At 46.0% G+C, this 18,976-nt stretch overlaps 1 protein-coding gene across 4 annotated transcripts in view; it reads right to left on the bottom strand.

The window, feature by feature from the left end:
- Nucleotides 1-18,976, bottom strand: part of PATL2 (PAT1 homolog 2) — a 358,628-nt gene that overhangs the window by 235,658 nt on the left and 103,994 nt on the right. For all 4 annotated transcript variants that reach the window (XM_078655954.1, XM_078655957.1, XM_078655956.1 and 1 more), the window contains exon 4: nt 4,912-5,264. In XM_078655954.1, the coding sequence (XP_078512080.1) occupies nt 4,912-5,264 (353 nt within the window). The remainder of the gene's footprint in view (nt 1-4,911; nt 5,265-18,976) is intronic.

Raw genomic sequence — 18,976 nt, 5'->3', positions numbered from 1 at the left:
ATGAAAGTATGCATCTTTGAGGTCCAGAGTAGCCATGTAATCTCCTGGATTGAGGAGCCGCAAAATGTCCTGTAAGGAGACCATCCGAAACGAGAGCTTGATGAGATAGGTGTTTAGCTCCCTCAGATCTAAAATAGGGCGCCATTTTTCTACAGTCTTTTGAACAAGAAAGAAACGGGAGTAGAATTCTTCTCCCCGTTGGGATTGACGGACCGGTTCTATCGCTCCTTTGAGTAGTTGGTTCACTTCTAGACGTAGAAGATGAAGATGTCTGGATTTGGAGGCACGAGGGAGCTTGGATGGTGGTTGATGTTGAAACTCCAGAGTATGGCCCAACTGAACTATATTCAGAACCCATTGATCTGATGTTATTAGTTGCCAGCTGTGGAAGTATTGGGATATCCTGCCCCCCACTGGTGATACAGGGAACAAAGGAACAGTAGAAAGAGCCAGCAAGCCGCTACTGGCGCTTAGAGGAATCCCTCCCCTGGCGCCCCTGTCGTCCTCTAGATGATGAACGAGAGAAAGAAGACAACTGGCCTTGCCATGGAGTATATTGCGGCCGGTATGATTGAGAAGGCTGTGAGTAAGAGGAATAGCACTGCTGCTGATATTCGCCTCTCTAGGAGGGGAGGCCTCTACCCCTAGCTCCACGGAAGGTAAAGTCCCAAGGGATTTTGCAGTTTTCGTGTACTTTTTTATATCCTGAGGCACATCATCAATGCGCTTCCCAAAGAAGCCTCACCATCAAAGGGAAGGTTCAAGATCTTATTTTGGACTTCAGGCCGAAACCAAATAGCACAAAGCCAGCCTTGGCGCTGAAGGACTGCTGCCCCCGCTAGAGAACGGAAAGCTGTTGTGGCAATATCCATTGCGTAGTCATTTATTTATGAAGATTTTCCCTTTTCCTCCTGGAGGATCTTCTTAGCTTCCACCTTAGAATCTTCCGGCAACTAGTCCAGATAAGGGGACAGATCACACCACATCTGGCGATCATACCTTCCGAGAATTGCCAAGGCGTTGGCTGCTCTGACAAGGAGGCTAGACATAGAAGAGAACCTCTTCCCGGCATTATCCAACCACCTGCCCTCTTTATCCGGAGGTGTAGTGAAAGGGGCCGCCGGATTTTTAGACTTTCTCTGGGAAATTACGGAATCCGGTTTAGGCTGGCAGACAAGAGAAGCTGAGCTACCCTCAGGGGCCTTGTACTTCTTTTCTAGATGAGGGAACAGGTATGAATGTGGCAGGCGTCTTCATAACCTTGAACCCCTCATCCCAGACGTGACCCACGATAGGGATAGAGCGGACTGATTTTCTTTATGGTTCTTTAAAGTCATAAGAAACATTCAGACTGCACAGATGGTATGGGCAGATCGAATCGCTTAGACGCTCTCTCCATTAGATTATGAAAGCCCCCAATATCTTCAGGAGGGGAATCTGCTGGCTCCGGAATGATGTAATCATCCCATTCCCTGTCAGGATCCGGAATAGTAGTTGTCCCCTGGTCATCATCAGATGCATCATCCTGGACAGTAACCACTGTTTGTTGTGGTTCAGGTAACTCCGGCAACGAAGTTTGAGGAGGAAGTTGAGGTGCAACCGGAGGAGCAAGTGAAGTAGGCGGCACTTGTGCGGTTTCTTGGGCAGGAGATTGTGTAGGAAATCTCCGCCTATAATCAAATAGCATGAACAGCAAGTCAGTAATGAGGGAAGATGGCATACAGACCATCTCTTGTTGATATGTGCTCCTGAGACCTTAACTGGGGCACATAGTGTTGCTGCTCCATGTAGTACTCATCCGAGTCAGAGTCCTGGTATTTGACATGCAGCTGTGATGGGCTAACAGCAGCACCGCAAGAACCGTAGTCATCCTCAGAAAACTCCTCTTCTAAAAGTAGAGCAGGAGGCAGAGGTGTCATTTTCCGGGGGAGAAGTAATCTCCGGTGTAATGTGACGACTCCGTGTCTAAATTTCCACATTTTGTATCGTCGACGGAGCAGTTAACGACAACGTTTAAGTCGTCCACGGGGAGAGGGACTGAGTCGACGGGACCATCGTCGAGACAGTCGTCATGGTCATGCTGGAAGCGGTCGTCGTCGTTGACGTGGTTGCCGTCGACACCATCACGGTCGTCATCCTCGTGGACATGGACGTTGTCCGAGTAGACGTCGACAACAGAGTGAATTGCGCATCCACGCCTGGCGTCGTCGCCGATCCCTTCATCACCAGTGGAGACGAGGAAACTCACGTCGAGGAGCCCATCGCCGGAGCCAAAGAAGACGCAGGCAAAGGCTTGGAAGTCATCGTTGGCGGAATAGGTGTCGTTTTCTCTGATTTACCATCAGGTGGGACAGAAGCTGTTTTTTTTTTTAGGTTTTAGCCTGTTCAGAAGGAGAAGAAAAGGCACATAGCTGGTCTTCTTTTTAGGTGCCACTCCTGGAACAAGTCCTTCTCTCTCCTTTACACTTCGGTGTGGAGATTTGATGGGACTACACCTGTCAGACCTATGAGAAGTCTTTTGTAAGGCTTTGGAAGGGGGGGTCTGAAGAAGTTGAAGGTGAAGACCTACCCCTTTTCTGAGACCTCCTGGATGAAGTAGGCGATAAAGCGTCATCACTGTCACTGGAGACAGGGTCCTTCCGTGACTTTAGTTTCTGAAGCTAAGTTAGCAGACGTCCCTCACGGTCCCGCAAGGTCTTGGTGGAGAAGGTCAGACAGATTTTGCTGTCAGCCGCCTTATGGTCAGGATACAAACAAATACAGTCTTTATATTTGTCCTCCACATAAAGTCTCTTCTTTGAGCAGGTGGCACAAGCCTTGAAGAGAGCCTTCTTCGCCTTGTCTGACGTGTTGAACAAGTAGTGAAGATTTGAAGTGAAAGATTAGGTTCAAATAAGGGTAAATATTGAGGGAAACTGAGCCTAGCTCAGTGGAGACTCCCTTACACAACTTGTGGTAGAAAATCTGAGGCGCTCTCAGGAAGGTTCTATTGGAATGAGGCTGTTCATTTCATTTGGTATCTTTTACAAAAAGGAGGTGGATATGCTACAAAGCTAGACGAGGCCTAGGCCTTTTTTTGTTCCTATTTCTATGGTTATTTTGTATATACCGGGGACTCCCATCTCGACGACTGGGAATGATAGAAGCAATGGGAATCTATGAAAGTTACAATACTGGAGTAAGCATAGAAGATCTGTTTGGAGCCCATAAATCTCAAACCCCACTGTACTTGTTGTCCATAAGCAATACAGCAGCTGTGGTATACAAGAGAGGCAAGAGCGGACATCCTTGCCATGCCTCGCTCTGTATGGAGATTGTGTTAGTTATAGAGCTAGGGATTCTTATTTTGGCACTAGGACCAGAATATAGAAGTTAAAAAAAAAAGTAAAATTCTCCCACACCATTTTCTTCTAGAACTGCAAAGACAGACCCATTCTATCAATCATTCAGGATCTATAGAGTATGACTAATCACCCGACAGGGTATCGAGGCACTTGCAGGCCCCAGAGGCTTATTCGAACAGCCAGGTATTGAAGGTCATTAAGAATTATACAAAATCAAAGGCCTTTTCTGTGTCTAAAATACAGCTTTCATACCTTCATCCTGCAGTGCAACAACCGTGCAGACGATCACCGTCAAATTATGTGCCTTTCATCTACCTGGGATAAACCCATATTGATCAAGGGCCACCAATCTAGTCATAAACCTATTCGATAAGCCACAATTATTTGTATCCCTATTTATCTCCACCATGATCTTTCACCTCTCTCCTGCAAAGCCACCTCCTCAGCCAAGCTAACTGGCTAAGAGACCGCTCTGAGGCAGTTTGTGGTAGTAATGGAGCGCCTGCTGCATGTCACTGTCTGCACTCTAATAGTATTGGTAACTGCAGACCAATCACACAGATGAAGGAGCAGCTCTACGGTGCGGCCATCTTCAAGGCTGGCTGACTCTGGCCCAGTGCTTACTTTTAAACTGCAAATGAAACACTTTCCAAGCACAGACTAGATATTTGTGGTTTTGTTTAGGATACTTCATTGTGTTATACTATCACTGCACTCCAACTGACCACTTACTGTTTCGTTTTAAGCATGGGCATTCAACATAGCTACCAATTATCAACTAAGTAGGCTTGGGAGTCCCATTTCTTTGACATAAATAAAACCGGTCACCAGGTTTTAACACGGTGCAGGTATTCCTACCTTTGGAACTTGCTAGATCTCAACAATCACAATAGACTGATGAAAGCTTGACTGGACACGATTAACGGATCAGTAAAGTGTGCACACTACCTTTAATTGTGCCCTCCATTTTCTGGAAAGCAAGTACAACCAATATAGTGGACACTAGTAAATTAAAATGCAGTCAGGTAAAGGAGGAAATAATCCACAAACAAATATTTTAAAATAGTATGATAGACTGGAAATACATTGTGGTTACAGCAGATTTCGCTTGTATTGCATTTCTGGTTCACATATGGAAACAGCTTGACTTCAGTGTATTATCTGTGGCAAAATAGTCACTGCAAATGCCCAAACCTCCTAATTTATAATTTTCTACATTAAACATGGTTAGGCAATACAGGCAGGGGCAGTACAAATTCTCCCACTAGCAATGTGTATTAAGTTATATGTGTTTGTATAACATGCCACTGTAGAAAAACTAGAGAACACGTGTTATTAGGAAATGAGCCAGATTCCTCCAACTTAGATGATGGCTTGGGTATACATTAGGAAGATTACCAACAGTAAATCCAAGATTACATCAACATTGTGAAAGAAGCCAAATGAGTGGCCATCATTCTACATCAAGTTCATATTAAGCTGCAGGAAGACGAATGTGCTAAACCTAATGAACCGTCCAGTCTAAACCACAACTGAAACCATAGAGGTTCCTCGCCTACTCGCTTACCTCAAGTGTTGGTTTTCCATTGATTGCTTTCATCACAGCAGGATCCCCAAGTTCAGACTCTTCTAGTTTGTCTTCATCCACCTGGGTGTCATTCAACACCTCTTTCAGCTCTGCTTCATCTTTGGTCTTGGCTTTTTCTTCGTCCTCAGTCAGACCTTTTCCCTTTTTATCTATCACCGTTTCATCTTCGTCTTCCAAAGAGGAGGAAGATGAAGACGAAGTGAAGTCCACTTCAACCAACAGCTCAGGCTTGGATGCAGAATGTTTCTGGATCTCGGTTTCTGAATAGGGCTCTGCAGTTCCAGGAATGAACTCCATTGTCTTTACAGTATCCTCATCTGCAGAATCTTGATCTTAAAAAGAAAGTATTTGTTAAGTTAGGAAACAAAGCACTTGCCCACTGGATCGAGGAGCAAAAAACTAAACATTTAATAGAAAGACAAACAATTGCTAGGTTAATTAGACCGGTTTCCCACATTTGCACATGTAAACAGGCAAAAGAAGCACACCAGTGCCCGTTTACTGTGAATCCCATTGTGCTTCTATAAAACCTTGTTCCACTTCAGAAAGCTGAAAATACAACCACGAGCCACACGTTTCAATAAAAGATTGAAAGAATGGCCTCAGCTCTAAATGTTAATCTCAGTATAATTGTGCAATCTTTTTTAACTAATCATCCCACTATTGATAGGATGGATGGATGGATGGGTTTTTATATAGCGCAATATCACCGCCAGGTCTCAAAGCGCTTTGCATTGGGAACCCGTCCTGGTTTTTCCCTGTGAGATAGCCCCTACTGGGTATCCCCAAGGTGAAAGCCAGGCATCCCGCCGCGGGGGGCCGTAGTGGAGATTAAGCAAGCTATTGCCCAGAGTTGCAGAGTGTGAACCTGTGATTCGAGTAGGCACCGAAGCGAGAATTACCGAGTCCGTGGACATTTTGGGCTCAAGACCCTGCCGCGTCGGGAATTGAACCCTGGTCCAGGGTCTGATCTCAGCGTCCGGGTCTGCCTCCTCTAACCAGTGAGCCATCACTTGATAGAATACTTTAAACTGGGGCGAAAGATCTAGCAATCTTAATCATGCATTTGCGGCATGCTGGTTTAAAGACATTTCTTTAACAATTTCATGCCTGGTTTTACTCTGGTAGCATGAGAAGATGCTGGCTATAAAAACAGGCCTAGCGAATAAAAAAAGCAACAAAAGTACAGATATGCACATATACCATTAAGCACTTCCCCCAAATATATCAGGGCAGAAGTTAGGATAGCAACTTACCACAGTAAGTAGGAAGCAAATGTGGCCACATTTAGCAATATAACAAGACAATATTAATGTAGACAGGTCATTTTAGTTGGGATTTACTTTAACAGTGTATGCTTAAAAGTTTATCGTTAAAGTTTACATTTTAAAGTCTGAATTTTCACATGGAGAACATTCAAACTCCATCAAAGACTTTAGATTACAAATCTTCAGAACAGAAATATGAAGCCCAATGTCTTCCAACTTAGGCTTTTGTCCCACAACACTGACTAAACAAAGCCATCTAGTGCACTCTTATTCAGCGTTAATGTAATGACCGATTTATCTTTGGTACAACATACACTGCAGAAGGGTCTATTTGTAGTCAGGAGTGAACAGCAATTTTGAGGCACAAGAAGAAAGGTTTTATCTGGAAAATATAATGGTTAATCAAGTGCTGAAACCAGGATTTGAACCCAGTTCTAAGGTGTAGAAGATCAGCAAGGCTGAGATAAAGAACCAAACTGCCAATATATACCTCCAATGTCTTTTAAAAGTGTATTTGATTTAATCGGTGTGTATTTGATCTAGATCCGTGTACCTCCACCTTGGAGGCCACGTACACTCTCTCTGGACTAAGTATACATAGGCACTTCTAACTAGCCAAATGCCTCTTCTTTGGAGATCACGTCCATAAGAAGGACGTATCATACTCATACATTACCGGATTGAATCCATTTGGCTCACACACTTAATTACCATTTTTTGCCCTGAAGAAGCCCTTGCTAGGGGCAAAACGCGTTGGCTGTTTTTAAAGCTGTACACCAAGCGTGTGAAATAAAGACATACAACTAAACCTACAAACTAATATTAAATGAATATCACTTGTACACTCTAATTTGCTGTTTGTGTGTATTGCCTCATCTACTTCACATTAATGAAATAGGTTTACAGGCCAGCTAAATAAAAAGGATGCAAATAGTATCTCAAAAGCTTACAATACACTAAACTAATTAGTGACATTCTTTTTTTCTTTTTTTTTTTTTAAAGTCAACTGTTGCTACAGACTTTGGGCACGGTTTAGAGAACAAATGATTTTGAAGCTCCCATGACATGACGCAGAACAGAGGTTCTTGCATGCCCACTATCCTCACTTGGGCTGAAAATATGACAATTAGCTTTAGCGCAAGCACCCAACTTCCCCCAATGTCTTATTCTGGATCCATATTCTGCTCAAGCCCCTCTACACTCACCCCCCTCAAGGACTTCTAGGAAGACAGTCAGTAGGACTAATAGAAGTAGAATTTTTAAGGCAACTGTTCGAGTTAATGCTCCTAGGTAGCAATGGAGGAAGAAAGCAATGCCCTATTCCCGTTATTTCAGAGTGCTGTGATGAGGATTTGGTCATAAAGTGACCAGCTCGAAAATGATTCTCATTTACTACACTACTGGTTCTAATTTGGGCAATCAAAGGTCCCCAAAATTCACAAAAGGAATCTGGTTCTACTAAACTCAACTGAAATAGTCAGAGTGACATACTGTACCTTCAAAAAAAGGTGGTACCCAAGTATTCACCTGGCACTCCCGCTAAAAGAATCTACAGCCGTGCAACTCCCGACATCGCCTGAGATCATCACCCACTGAAGAGACCAGCACTCTATAGAATTCTCAACATAAGAGGCAACAGGGTAATTAGCAATGAGATTCAACAGCCATGTGCTTCTCTAGTCTACAGTAGGCACCACTGACCCTTCAGAGACATAGAATGAATCTCCACATCAATCCAGCAGAGACAAGGACTGCCACTCTACTCCACCCACTCTACTCCACCCACTCCTCTCCTCTGGATATTGGTACACAAGTCTAATTTTTCTTCTAAATAATAACATCTCTTTGTATAGATTTTCCAACACCTAGCATCTCTACTTAACAGCCAATAGAAGCATTATAATCAGGGTTTTGGTGAGCAGCCTCTATTTTTTCTAATTTTGCTTTTCTTATTGTATGCATTTATAAATCACCTAATAAATATTCTTTTGCCAACCTAATTTTGGAAACCCAAAGGAATATTTCTTTCTACACTGATGTGCTGCACTACGCAGCCCCTCCCCCTCCCCCCACTCCCCCAATTCTTAAATAAAGTACATATGCTTTGTTCCTCCCGATACAGGCTGGCAACTGATCACATGGTCTCATTTCACCTCTGTGACAATTATTACCATGGGTTATTCTAACCTACATTTGCCACAGCTCACCACAGCAACATTTGAACTGTTTCTTAAGGACCTCATAAGTATTTTTGGGCAGGCCAAAAATAAGGACCCAAATTATTTTTTCTTTGCCAACCCTGCAACTTTAGATTCCTTCGGCTTTTTAAAAAAAAGTATTGTAGCCAAGTTTGCTCAAATGCTCCAATTGGATCATGATGATGCCTCAAAAATGATTGTTGGATCAGAATGTCAAAACCCAGGTAGATGTGGGGTTTGTTAAAAAATCTGTTTTTGACCATGCAATGTGCCACTTCAGGGAAGTTGCCAATAACTGTGTGTAGATTCAGTCAGGCTTTACATTTGTTAAGTTCACCAATTAGACAATTATGCAACAGATTTAAACATGAACAACAAGAACTTAGGAGCATTCTAGTACAATTTCGATTCACCACATGGAGGTAAGCTGTTTGTCTTACAGTTTCCCCTTGAATTTACTCAATACTATAGTAACTTAGCAGAGGTGTGCGACACTGCACATTTAGCTCGCTGTGTTGAATTTATACTGTTGATTTAATACTGAGAGGTGGGATTCAACTCACCGGTGGTGAGCAGGACATATGCTGCTTATGTAGTATATTTAGTTTGTGATTGGGTATTACATGCATGAGGGTATGGGCTGTTACCACTGGGCTTGCTCCAGTAGTTATGTTATGTTAATGGCATTTGTAATGCGCGCAGCTGCTCCAGCGAAGGAGCGTCCCGGCGCCCGACAAGGTAGCCACACAACATAACTAGGAAACAGAATATTATAAACATAACGTTTAACAGTGCTGGAGAAACAAGAGGGTCTTAACGGCCTTGCGAAAAGAAAGCAGATCTGCAAGGGTCGGATTTTCAGAGGGAGTGCGTTCCATAGTGCGGCTGTCCGCACCCTAAAGGAGCGACCCCCAGCTCGACTGAGTTTGAATCGTGGGGCTGCTGCTAATTCCTGATCCGAGGAACGAAGAGAACGGCCAGGAATGTAGGGGCACAGGAGTTGGTGTAGCAGCGGGGCCGACGGGTCCTTTAGGATCTTAAAGGACATGCACAGCACTTTGAAATGGATCCGCTGCCTGACAGGCAGCCAGTGTAAAGCGCGCAAAATGTGGGTGACAGAGCAAAACCTTGGCAGGCCCGCAATTGCTCTGGCCGCTGCATTCTGCACTCTTTGAAGACGGGTGAGCTCGGCCTGGTTTAACCCTATAAAAAGGGAGCTGGCATAATCTAGCCGAGTCAAAATCGTGCCCCCCCCAAAAACCCCAAAACCCACCCCCCAAACACCAGGGGCCGTAAGGAGCGATTGTGTGGGGAGGTACGCGAGGCAACACTGCAGGTGTACCGTGTCTCAAGGGGAGCCGCAGTCTGCGACCTATCGTGAATGGTGTTTCCAGGGGAGGCAGTAACTGGGGACCCCCCCATCCAGCCTTCCAGTGACCCGCGAAACTCCTGCAATATGGCCTACCACTGTTGCAATAGGTACTTTACGGAAGACACGGATGTCCTCTACATGGATCGCTCTGCCCTCTGCTTTAACCCATACTAGGAGTGATTGACTCCACGCTGTGATTACAGGAGGATCTGATTTTTTCCACTTTTTGGTTATCAAGCATTTTGCATTTAACATGCCTAGATCTAGAAAGCAGAAAGTGGCTTTTAGCTTCTTGCTTCTAGGATAGAGACACAGTATGCATTCCTCCCAAGTGTGCTCCAGCTGGCAATTTTTGGCTGCCGCTAGGGCGTCACAAAGTTGATTCCGGTATGTATGCAAGGATCAGCAGGCACACAGCATGTGTAACAAGTCAGCTCCTAGGTGCTTACATCTGGGGCACGCCCCTTCTGTCCTCCCATAGTACCTATTGATTCTTTCCGGGGTGAGAAAGGCGCTCTTTAGTATATAGTGTTGTAGAAGTCTAAAGTGTGAGTTAAGCGGAATATATATAGGATTGAGCAGTGCCCATTCCTGGTCTGTGAATGGCCGCCCCCTATCCGTATCCCATGTATGTCTAACAGGCGTCATTTTTGCTGCTGTGTGGAGCCGGAGCAATTCTGCTAACCATCTGGTATGGTGCCTACCCCTGCCCATGACATGCAAGTATTGCATGGTAGGTGTGTGAGCTGCTCTGCACTCATGTCATCCAAACTGCCTCCGGGTGTTGCTAGAGTAGTATTGTAAGAACTGACCAGGCGGTAGTTCTTATGCCCCCGCCAAGTCAACATATGAAAAAAGCGCTGTCTTGATAAAGGTCTCCCAGCATTTATACCCCACAGCCAGGCACGCCGCTAATTCTGCAGTAATTATTGGGCCGACTCTGCAAGGTTTACCTTGTAAAGGCAGAGCCCGTGCATACGGAGTTTGAGAGTGTTATATACAAAATTCTACAGTACACTTGGTGCACTACTTGACAAAATCTGCTCTGGCGGCCTGCATTTGACGCACAGATGAAACACGCAGAGTCGGTCTCCCACAGACCAAGGTGAGTCCTCCATGGCAGTATCAAATAGCTGTAGCCCCACCACCCACTGAAGCAACGAGGCCCGATAGTATTGTTCCATTTTGGGGACCGGTAGGCCAGCCCTTCAGATGGGAGATAAAGCTTTGCAGAGCTACACGGCAGCGTGAGCCATTCCAGATGAATTCCCTCATCACATACTAAAAAAAACAGATTGGGGCTGATGCCACGTAGACTGGGAGGTTGGTAAAATGGTATAACAGTCTGGGGAGTATCACCATTTTCTTCAGTGCAATGTGGCCAGCAACAGACAGCAGGAGAGTGCACCAGAAAGTCATTTGTGAACGCAATTCAGCGATTGCTCCCCCCAGATTGCCCTCCAGTAGATTCTCCTGTTTTTTGGTAAATATGGATCCCTAGGTACCGGAATGTGTCTGGCTTTCAGGGTACACAGACACCATTATACCGGAGTGCCAGGTCCGTGTGTTCCTGGCTGAAGGGGTACAGGCAGATTTGCTCCAATTGACCTTCAAGCCTGAAAGATCAGCGAAGCCCGCCAGTGTAAATTTAAGCGTAGGTGGAAGAGTACGCACATCCCGGAGATATATCAGAATATCATCTGCGTACATGGACACTGTATGTGTGTCGTCACCCAGGAGAATACCCATTTTGTACCCTGTTTTCTGAACATGCGGCCAATGGCTCCACTGCCAAGGGAAATAACAGTGGAGACAAGGGACACCCCCTGTCTAGTACCACGCCATATCAGTATGGGTTCAGAAATGTAATTGCCTGTCATCACTCTTGCTGTTGGTTGTGCATACAGCACTTGAACTAATGGTGCAAATGGCCCTCAACACCCATTTTATTGAGCACCGCAAAGAGTTTGTCCCACTCCAGCAAGTCAAATGCCTTCTTCAAATCAAATGCCTTCTCCAAATCCAAACACCAGGCAGCCTGAGTGGGGCCAGCTTTGGGGAGAATAAGCAGTGACCCTGAAGAAGCGGCGAAGATTCAGTGACGTATTGTAGGATGGTCAGTTCCCACCAGCGGAGCCAGACGATCAGCAAACACCTTAGCCAATATTTTGTAATCGGTGTTTAGCAAAGCTAATGGGTGTTATGATCCAGGCTCAGTCAGGTCTTTGTCCGGCTTGAGACGAGACACAAGTAGTGCTTCCCGCAGAGGGGTGGGGGAGGAGACCCACATCAAATGAAGCATTATACAATTGCTGCAGGTGTGGCATCACTACAGGTGTGTAAGCTATGTAATAGTCATTAGAAAGACCATCCATGCCCGGGGTTTTGTTCATGCTGCTCCGATCTCCGTCGGAGTGATAGGCTATTCCAACTCTAAGGTTTGTGCCTGATCCAGAGTCTGGAGCATTAACTGGGAAAGCATGGAATTGAACTGTGTGTCACTGAATGAATTTCTGGATGTATAGGGGGCTGTGTAGTAGCAGGTCAGTTGTGTGTATTTCAACTTGCGTACAGAGCAGCGCCGTTCTACATCATGGAAGGCAGTTATGGGATGCGATATTTGGTCTTGCCTTATAAGTCATGCTAATAGGCGGCCCGCCCAATCAGAGTGCACGTGTACTCTGGCTGAGTGTGCCACATAGTTAACGTTTTGCAGGCGCTCCAATAATTCTGCCAATTCATCCTGTTTTGCCTCAATTGCTGCTATGTTCTCTGGCCCGTCTGCCCAGTCCACTTCGAAGTGCATCAGTTCATTCTCAAAGGTTTATCTGCCACAGGCAATAAGGTCACTAACATTATAGGGCTCAGAATAGGTCTTAGAAAATTATTCCTATGGTCAGACCTTGGTAGCATTTAAAAACACCAATTCAGTAAATGTTATGTTATGTTCTGTTATTAATTTTTGTATCGCGCACAGCTGCCCCAGCGAAGGGGCGTCCTGGCTTTAGCAGGTACTGAAACATAACACAGAACGGAAAAGAAAGCCCTAGCCAGGTACAGAGAACAAAAAGGTCTTGATCCGCCGCCTAAAAACAGTGAGATTATTCAACTCACGGATATGCACCGGGAGAGCGTTCCACAAACCAGCGGCAAGTACTCGAAAGGAGCGACCGCCCATCCTACTGAGTTTGAAGCGGGGGCAGACTGCAAGATGTAGGGCCTCCGATCTCAACAACCTCAACGGAGTGTAGGGAAGGAGCAAGTTGGCAAGTGCCGGCGGCGAAGAGAACTTCAAGATTTTAAAAGCCAGGCATAGCGACTTGAACTTAATTCTCTGCCTGACCGGCAACCAGTGTAAAGCAGAAATCGTGCTGGACACTGAACAAAATTTAGGGAGGCCAACAATGGCCCGACCCGCAGCATTCTGCACCCTTTGAAGTCTGGATGCTTCAGCCTGATTAATCCCCAGCAGCAGCGCACTACCGTAGTCCAGCCGAGATAGAACCGTGGCTTGGACCACGAGCTGCCGGGTAGAAGAATCAAAGAACTTGAGGACAGGTCTAAGGCCTCGCAGAATCCCATAGCAGGTAGCTGCGACCTTCTTTGTGTGACTCGAGAAGGTAAGGGCCGAGTCCATCCAAATTCCAAGATTCCTTACCTCGGAAACAGGGACCGGAGTGATGCCTAATTCAGGCGGCCACCACTGATCTCCCCAAAGCTCTGCTTGTTTCCCCAACACCATTACTTCAGTCTTTTTGGCGTTCAGTTGTAAGCAATTGGATCTAAGCCAATTTGCTACGGCCAAAAGTCCTGCCCGGAATCTAGGGGCATCCACCTCAGGGTCGCCACTTAGAGTCACCGCCAGCTGCGTATCGTCAGCATATGAGGTCATCTCAAGACCCCACTGTTTGACGATCGCAGCTAGCGGTTTCACATATAGGTTAAACAAGGTTGGACTTAGCGCCGAACCCTGGAGGACCCCCAGATCCAGAGAATAAAAGGTGGAATGGCCAGGTGGTATGGCCACTTTAAAGGACCGACCGGAGAGGAAAGAGCAGAACCACTGAAGAGCAATCCCCGTAATACCAGCCTCCTCTAGGCGTTGCATCAGAACCCGGTGGGACACAGTGTCGAACGCGGCGCTCAGATCTAATAAGAGGAGCGCCGCTGTTCGCCCCGCATCGAGCACCCCACGTAAGTGCTCGGTCATGTAGAGCAACGCGGTCTCGGTGCTGTGTCCTGACCGGAAACCATTCCGACTCTGGTCCAGAATATTGTTCCGAGCAAGATGGTCAGTGAGGATGGAGTTCACATGCGTCTCAGTAACTTTAGCTATCCAGGGAAAGAGGGATATGGGGCGGTAGTTCTCAGGCAAAGTCGGATCTAAAGTAGCCTTCTTCAAGATTGGGGTGACTACCGCTCGCTTCCACAAGGAAGGGACCACTCCAGAGGATAGCGACAGATTAATTAGAGACAGCATCGAGGCCCGACACCAGAGGGGAAGGATCCTGATTTGATCAGGCTTCACCGGGTCTAACGGGGAGCCAGATTTAATCTTGAGACTTAGTGTGTCGAAGGTCTCCATAGACAAGTCCGGCAAAAAAGTCAGAACCTCCACATCCAACATGTTAAGGCTCCCTAACTCTGGGTCAGGTGGCGACTGGTTGAATCCTCGATAGATATTCTGCACTTTTTCTAAAAAGAAGGATGCTAAACCTTCACAATGAGCGTCCGTGCAGATAGCAGTCGAGGTGGCCCTTTTATTCAAAAGGTCCTCGATGACCTTAAAAATTAGTTTTGAGGGATTGGTGCTGGATTGGAATTCCTGGGCATAGAATGCGGCCCGGGTTCTGCAAATTGCCCTATGATAGATCTTGAGTTTAGCAAAATAGGAGGATTTCAGTTTAGGATCGTAAGTCTTCCTTCATTCCCTCTCAGCTTTCCGGCAGATTTTTTTTAGCTCGGCAAGCGAGTCATTATACCATGGGCTAGGTACTTTGGTATGGCATTTAGACCAGCGCATTGGTATAAGGGAATCGAGGGCGTCCGAAACTCATTTGCAGAACAGATCGTAGCCTTGTTCCGCATTCAATATAGTGCCCTGGGGCTCTTTCTCCAGCATCCGATGGAACTCCTCCAATTTCAACTTATGCCACTGTCTTTTGAAGACCAGTCTATCTGCCGATTTAAATGGCAGATCATCAATGGGACAAAAGACTTCCACCAACAGATGGTCAGTCCAGCCCACCGGAATCGGTTTGGATGCCTTCGCCCTCTCAAAAGTGGTAAAAAAAGGGTCCAAAATATGACCTCCAGAATGAGTAGGCAGGGTAACTAGTTGTACCAATTGCTGTGCTTCAAGGTCCACGAGCAGAGTGTCTATACCCGTGGACGCCCTACTATCGAAATGGATATTAAGACAATGCATAATAAAAATCCAACACCAATTTATAAAAATAGGAAATATTTCTCTTTAAAGTGACACCAAAGCAACAAAAATATAATAGATATGAATTTGCAAAGATTTAGCAATTTCTAACACATAGAAACCTATAGAGCCTTATCGGGACATATGGTCACGATAGACCAGGACAAACTTTCAGGGCGACCACCGTCACAGTTTTTACCATTGGACTTAGAAATGTTTCTGGAGCTTTTCTTCTCAGGTTCCCTCGATGCTCTTCACCAGGCAGACTTCGATGAGGGTTTACCGGCCTCAGGTGTCGCTCACTCCTGGTCAAACTCTTTTCAGCGGGACAAATCTGGACGGCAGGCCGGCTCACGGTTGAAGACAGGCAGCTTGGCTGGTCAGGTTGAGTGTCTCCTTATGGAGCTTTTTTTCCCAAATTTGCTTCAAAGTTCACCAAACTCCTGGAAGTTCTTCCTGAAGTTCCCCAAAGTTTCTCAAACTCACTCCAAAAGGTCTGGAATCGCCAAGATGATCCTTGAAAGTTGAGGACTTCAGTTCCCACAATCCACTTGGACAAAACCCTTACAAATCCAATGGTAGTTCTCCAGGTTGAGGATCCTTGGAGGTGATGTTCTAGGTGAGCTCCGATAACCAGTAGCTTGCAGGGAGTCCACTCTTTAGTCCTGCATCTGAAACTACAGCCCTAGGAAATGCACATCAAACTTCTCAGCATGGCCAGTCTTGCTTTCTTAGGTTTCAAGCTCTGCCCCTCTCGGATACTTATTCCAAGTTCTCTGGGTCAAGCAGGAGGTCACTCCAGTCTAGTGGGCTGCAGGCTACCACCCAAAGATCTGACCACTTCCTGCAGAGTGTGGCACTATTTTGTCCCAGAGTGCACCAATTCTTCCAAATTCATAATGGCTTATTTTCCAGCAGGAAGAGGAGAGCTGGCTAAACACACCCCAAGGCTGCCTAACCTCCATAGTCTCACTCCCCTGTATCTGCTCATCACTTCTTAATCCAAGCATCAGGCTGTGGTTTAAAGGAGTAGAGTTGTAAAGGACACTTGGATCTTCCCCTTCCCCTGAAGTCCATTGTTTATGACTCCTCCCCCTGCTCTGGCATTGGGGTTTAACAGAACACTGCCCTCCCAGCAGAGCTGGTCAACCCAGGGGGGTCATTATCACCTCTTCAAGGAAGCCTGGCTAATCCACTTATCTGACCATTCAGGACAGACCACTGGAAGGCTGAATCTGGACTTACAAACAAGTTAGTCTTATAACTTATTGCATGTACATTTTAGGAGAAATTCAACAATCTATTGTTGAGTTCATGAATACCATTCTGGGAAGTCTTTGAATGGCACTTAAAGCGTTCTATCAAGAGTTATTAGTTAATAACTTCTTGCAATGTTAACCTATGTGGCAGGGGGTTTGCAAAGGGAAAAATGACTTGGGCCATTTCTCCAGCACCAGGGCTTATAAAAACATATTTTATAAGTACGTTACCTATATCTACAGAACCCCCGCCCCTGGTATACCTAGGAGTGTCTTTAGGGGTTTTGAATATGCAGAAATATTGCAGATCCTCCTTCCACAGTGCTCCTAGCACCAAATTCGAGTTTGTGCAGCACTTTATCACAATGTGGGGGGTGAAATGTGAAACTTCACTTAACCCAGAGCATATAAAACTCATTTTATAAGGGTCCACCTTATAGATACCTGACCCCAACCCCTGGGACATCTGTGGGAGACTCTGGGGGTACCTACTATGCCCAAATAGTGTAGGTTATCCATTTTAAGTGCCCCAAACACCAAAGTCGAGTTTGAGCACAATTTACTTTTTAAAAGCAGTCCTGCAAAACAGGGCTACTTTAAAACTGACCTCAGGCTCAGCAGTGCACACACGCAAGTGCAGAGATGGCTGCTGGCCTCTAAACTGCCATGCCCCATCATATACTAGTGACTGAGAGGTTCTTTCAATCCAATTGCCCTAATATGTACTAGGGCTTTATAACCGCGGTTCCCAAGGAGCCAGGGGCGCCGCGACCACAATGGGAAAAAAGTGAAGCAACCTCCGCCAAAACACGTCCCACCTGCAAAAACCAGGGACATGGTTTGTCCCAAGGACGCACTGCTGGCATTGCCGCCATACGTGCGTACGTATATGCGTACGTGCTTTTTACAGGCGTCGGAGGTAGTCTCCATTACTGGTATACGATTGCCATACGCAGCTCTGGCCATTGCAGGGGAAGATACTTGTGCCGTCTTCTGTGCCCGCCGTCCTCTGCAGCCCGCCGTCTTCTGTGCCCGCCGTTATCTGCAGTTTGCAGTCTTCCCACTTAAGGTAAGTTAAAAGGGCAGTTGGTGTTAATTTGTAATATGCTTCGTTTCGACAAAAAACATCCATACTTTTTGCTCGTGCGGCCCCAAGTATGTAATTTAGAGATGGAGGGCATCTTGCACACTGCCCGGTGTTAGCATTTGTGTGTGTTTTACACAGGTGTGTTTTCTTGGTTCAGTGTTGTCATTTGTCTGTGCGTCTTTGCTGCGGTGAATGTGATGAGGTCACTTGATTAATTTTGCCCGTTTTATCATGCTTCATGGTATTTTGCCTAGGATAATAAAACTCATATGCTGATTTGTAAAGCGTCCCTTCACACAATCACTGGCACAAAGTCTTTCTAAATTCGTGTCTGTGTCTTAGAATTTCAAATGAGCAAATTAGTAATCTTTTCTTCAATCCTGAACCTTGTGCCTCTTGATACCAGCTGTGCTCCCTCACGTCCTGTGCAGTAGGAGGATGCTGTCCGTTTAATTACGTTCCTTGAAATTCAGTCCATAACAACCTGATAAATGCCATCAGCAGAGGCTGTTTCCTTACAGAAAGTGTAAGGGACAATGTCTAGAAGTCTACCCAGATGCTTCTGTGTGCCAATATAACACCCGAGGATAGGTATGGCTAATAACTATTGACAAGTAAACGTCTTTTACCGTTTTAATGTACCCATGCCTGGCGTTCAGGCCGCAAGTCAGATAAGGGCCAATAACCTGCCCACCGGTAAAAAGTCGGTGGGGAGCCACAGCCATCTGCCAATTAGGTCAAGGGAGCCACGGGTCCAAAAAGTTTGTGAACCACTGCCTTATAAGGTAGTTGATGCCAATCACAGGAGTACCCCAACCCATAGTGTAACCTAGTGTAAGTAGGTGTTTTCACTGCATTCTAAGTGTTTTTCAGCAAAGGCCTGGTTAGGCAGAGCCCAGGGTCAGAGTCAGTTCCCACCAGTACCAGTCAGCAAAAAGTTGTGCGGTGCCCAGGGCACAGGAGGACTTTGCAACAAGGGGGAATACAGCATTCATGGTATCGCTGCTCAGTAACTAGGTAACCAACATAGCAACTAGTGAAATGTAACTTGCGCAACCCTAATGGAGCAGATATGTAGCAGGGATCCACCCAAACTAATGTACTAACTTGTGGCATCAAACATATTACCCCATTCGTGTTAGAGTAGGTTTGCATGTCATGCAAAGGCTGAGTATCACTATGGCCCTGTGCCCATTTAAACACAGATTTGCAAGAGTGGCCCCTTACGGTCTCACATGTCAGTTACACTTCTATGTGTGCCTAGAGCTACCTCCCTCACAGGGTGCAATTTTCATCCTACGCTGGCCACAGACAGTGAACAGGAGATCGGAAGGGGGGCCCCAGTGAGTCCACATCCCCAGGCATTGCGACACCGAACAAACCTGTGTTAGTTATGACCTGAGAGCCCTTACTCAGGGTGTGAGCCACCGAT

The sequence above is a fragment of the Lissotriton helveticus genome, chromosome 8 (genome assembly GCF_964261635.1).
Source record: "Lissotriton helveticus chromosome 8, aLisHel1.1, whole genome shotgun sequence".
Lineage (NCBI taxonomy): Eukaryota > Metazoa > Chordata > Amphibia > Caudata > Salamandridae > Lissotriton > Lissotriton helveticus.
This window is presented reverse-complemented; position numbering and strand designations above follow the sequence as displayed.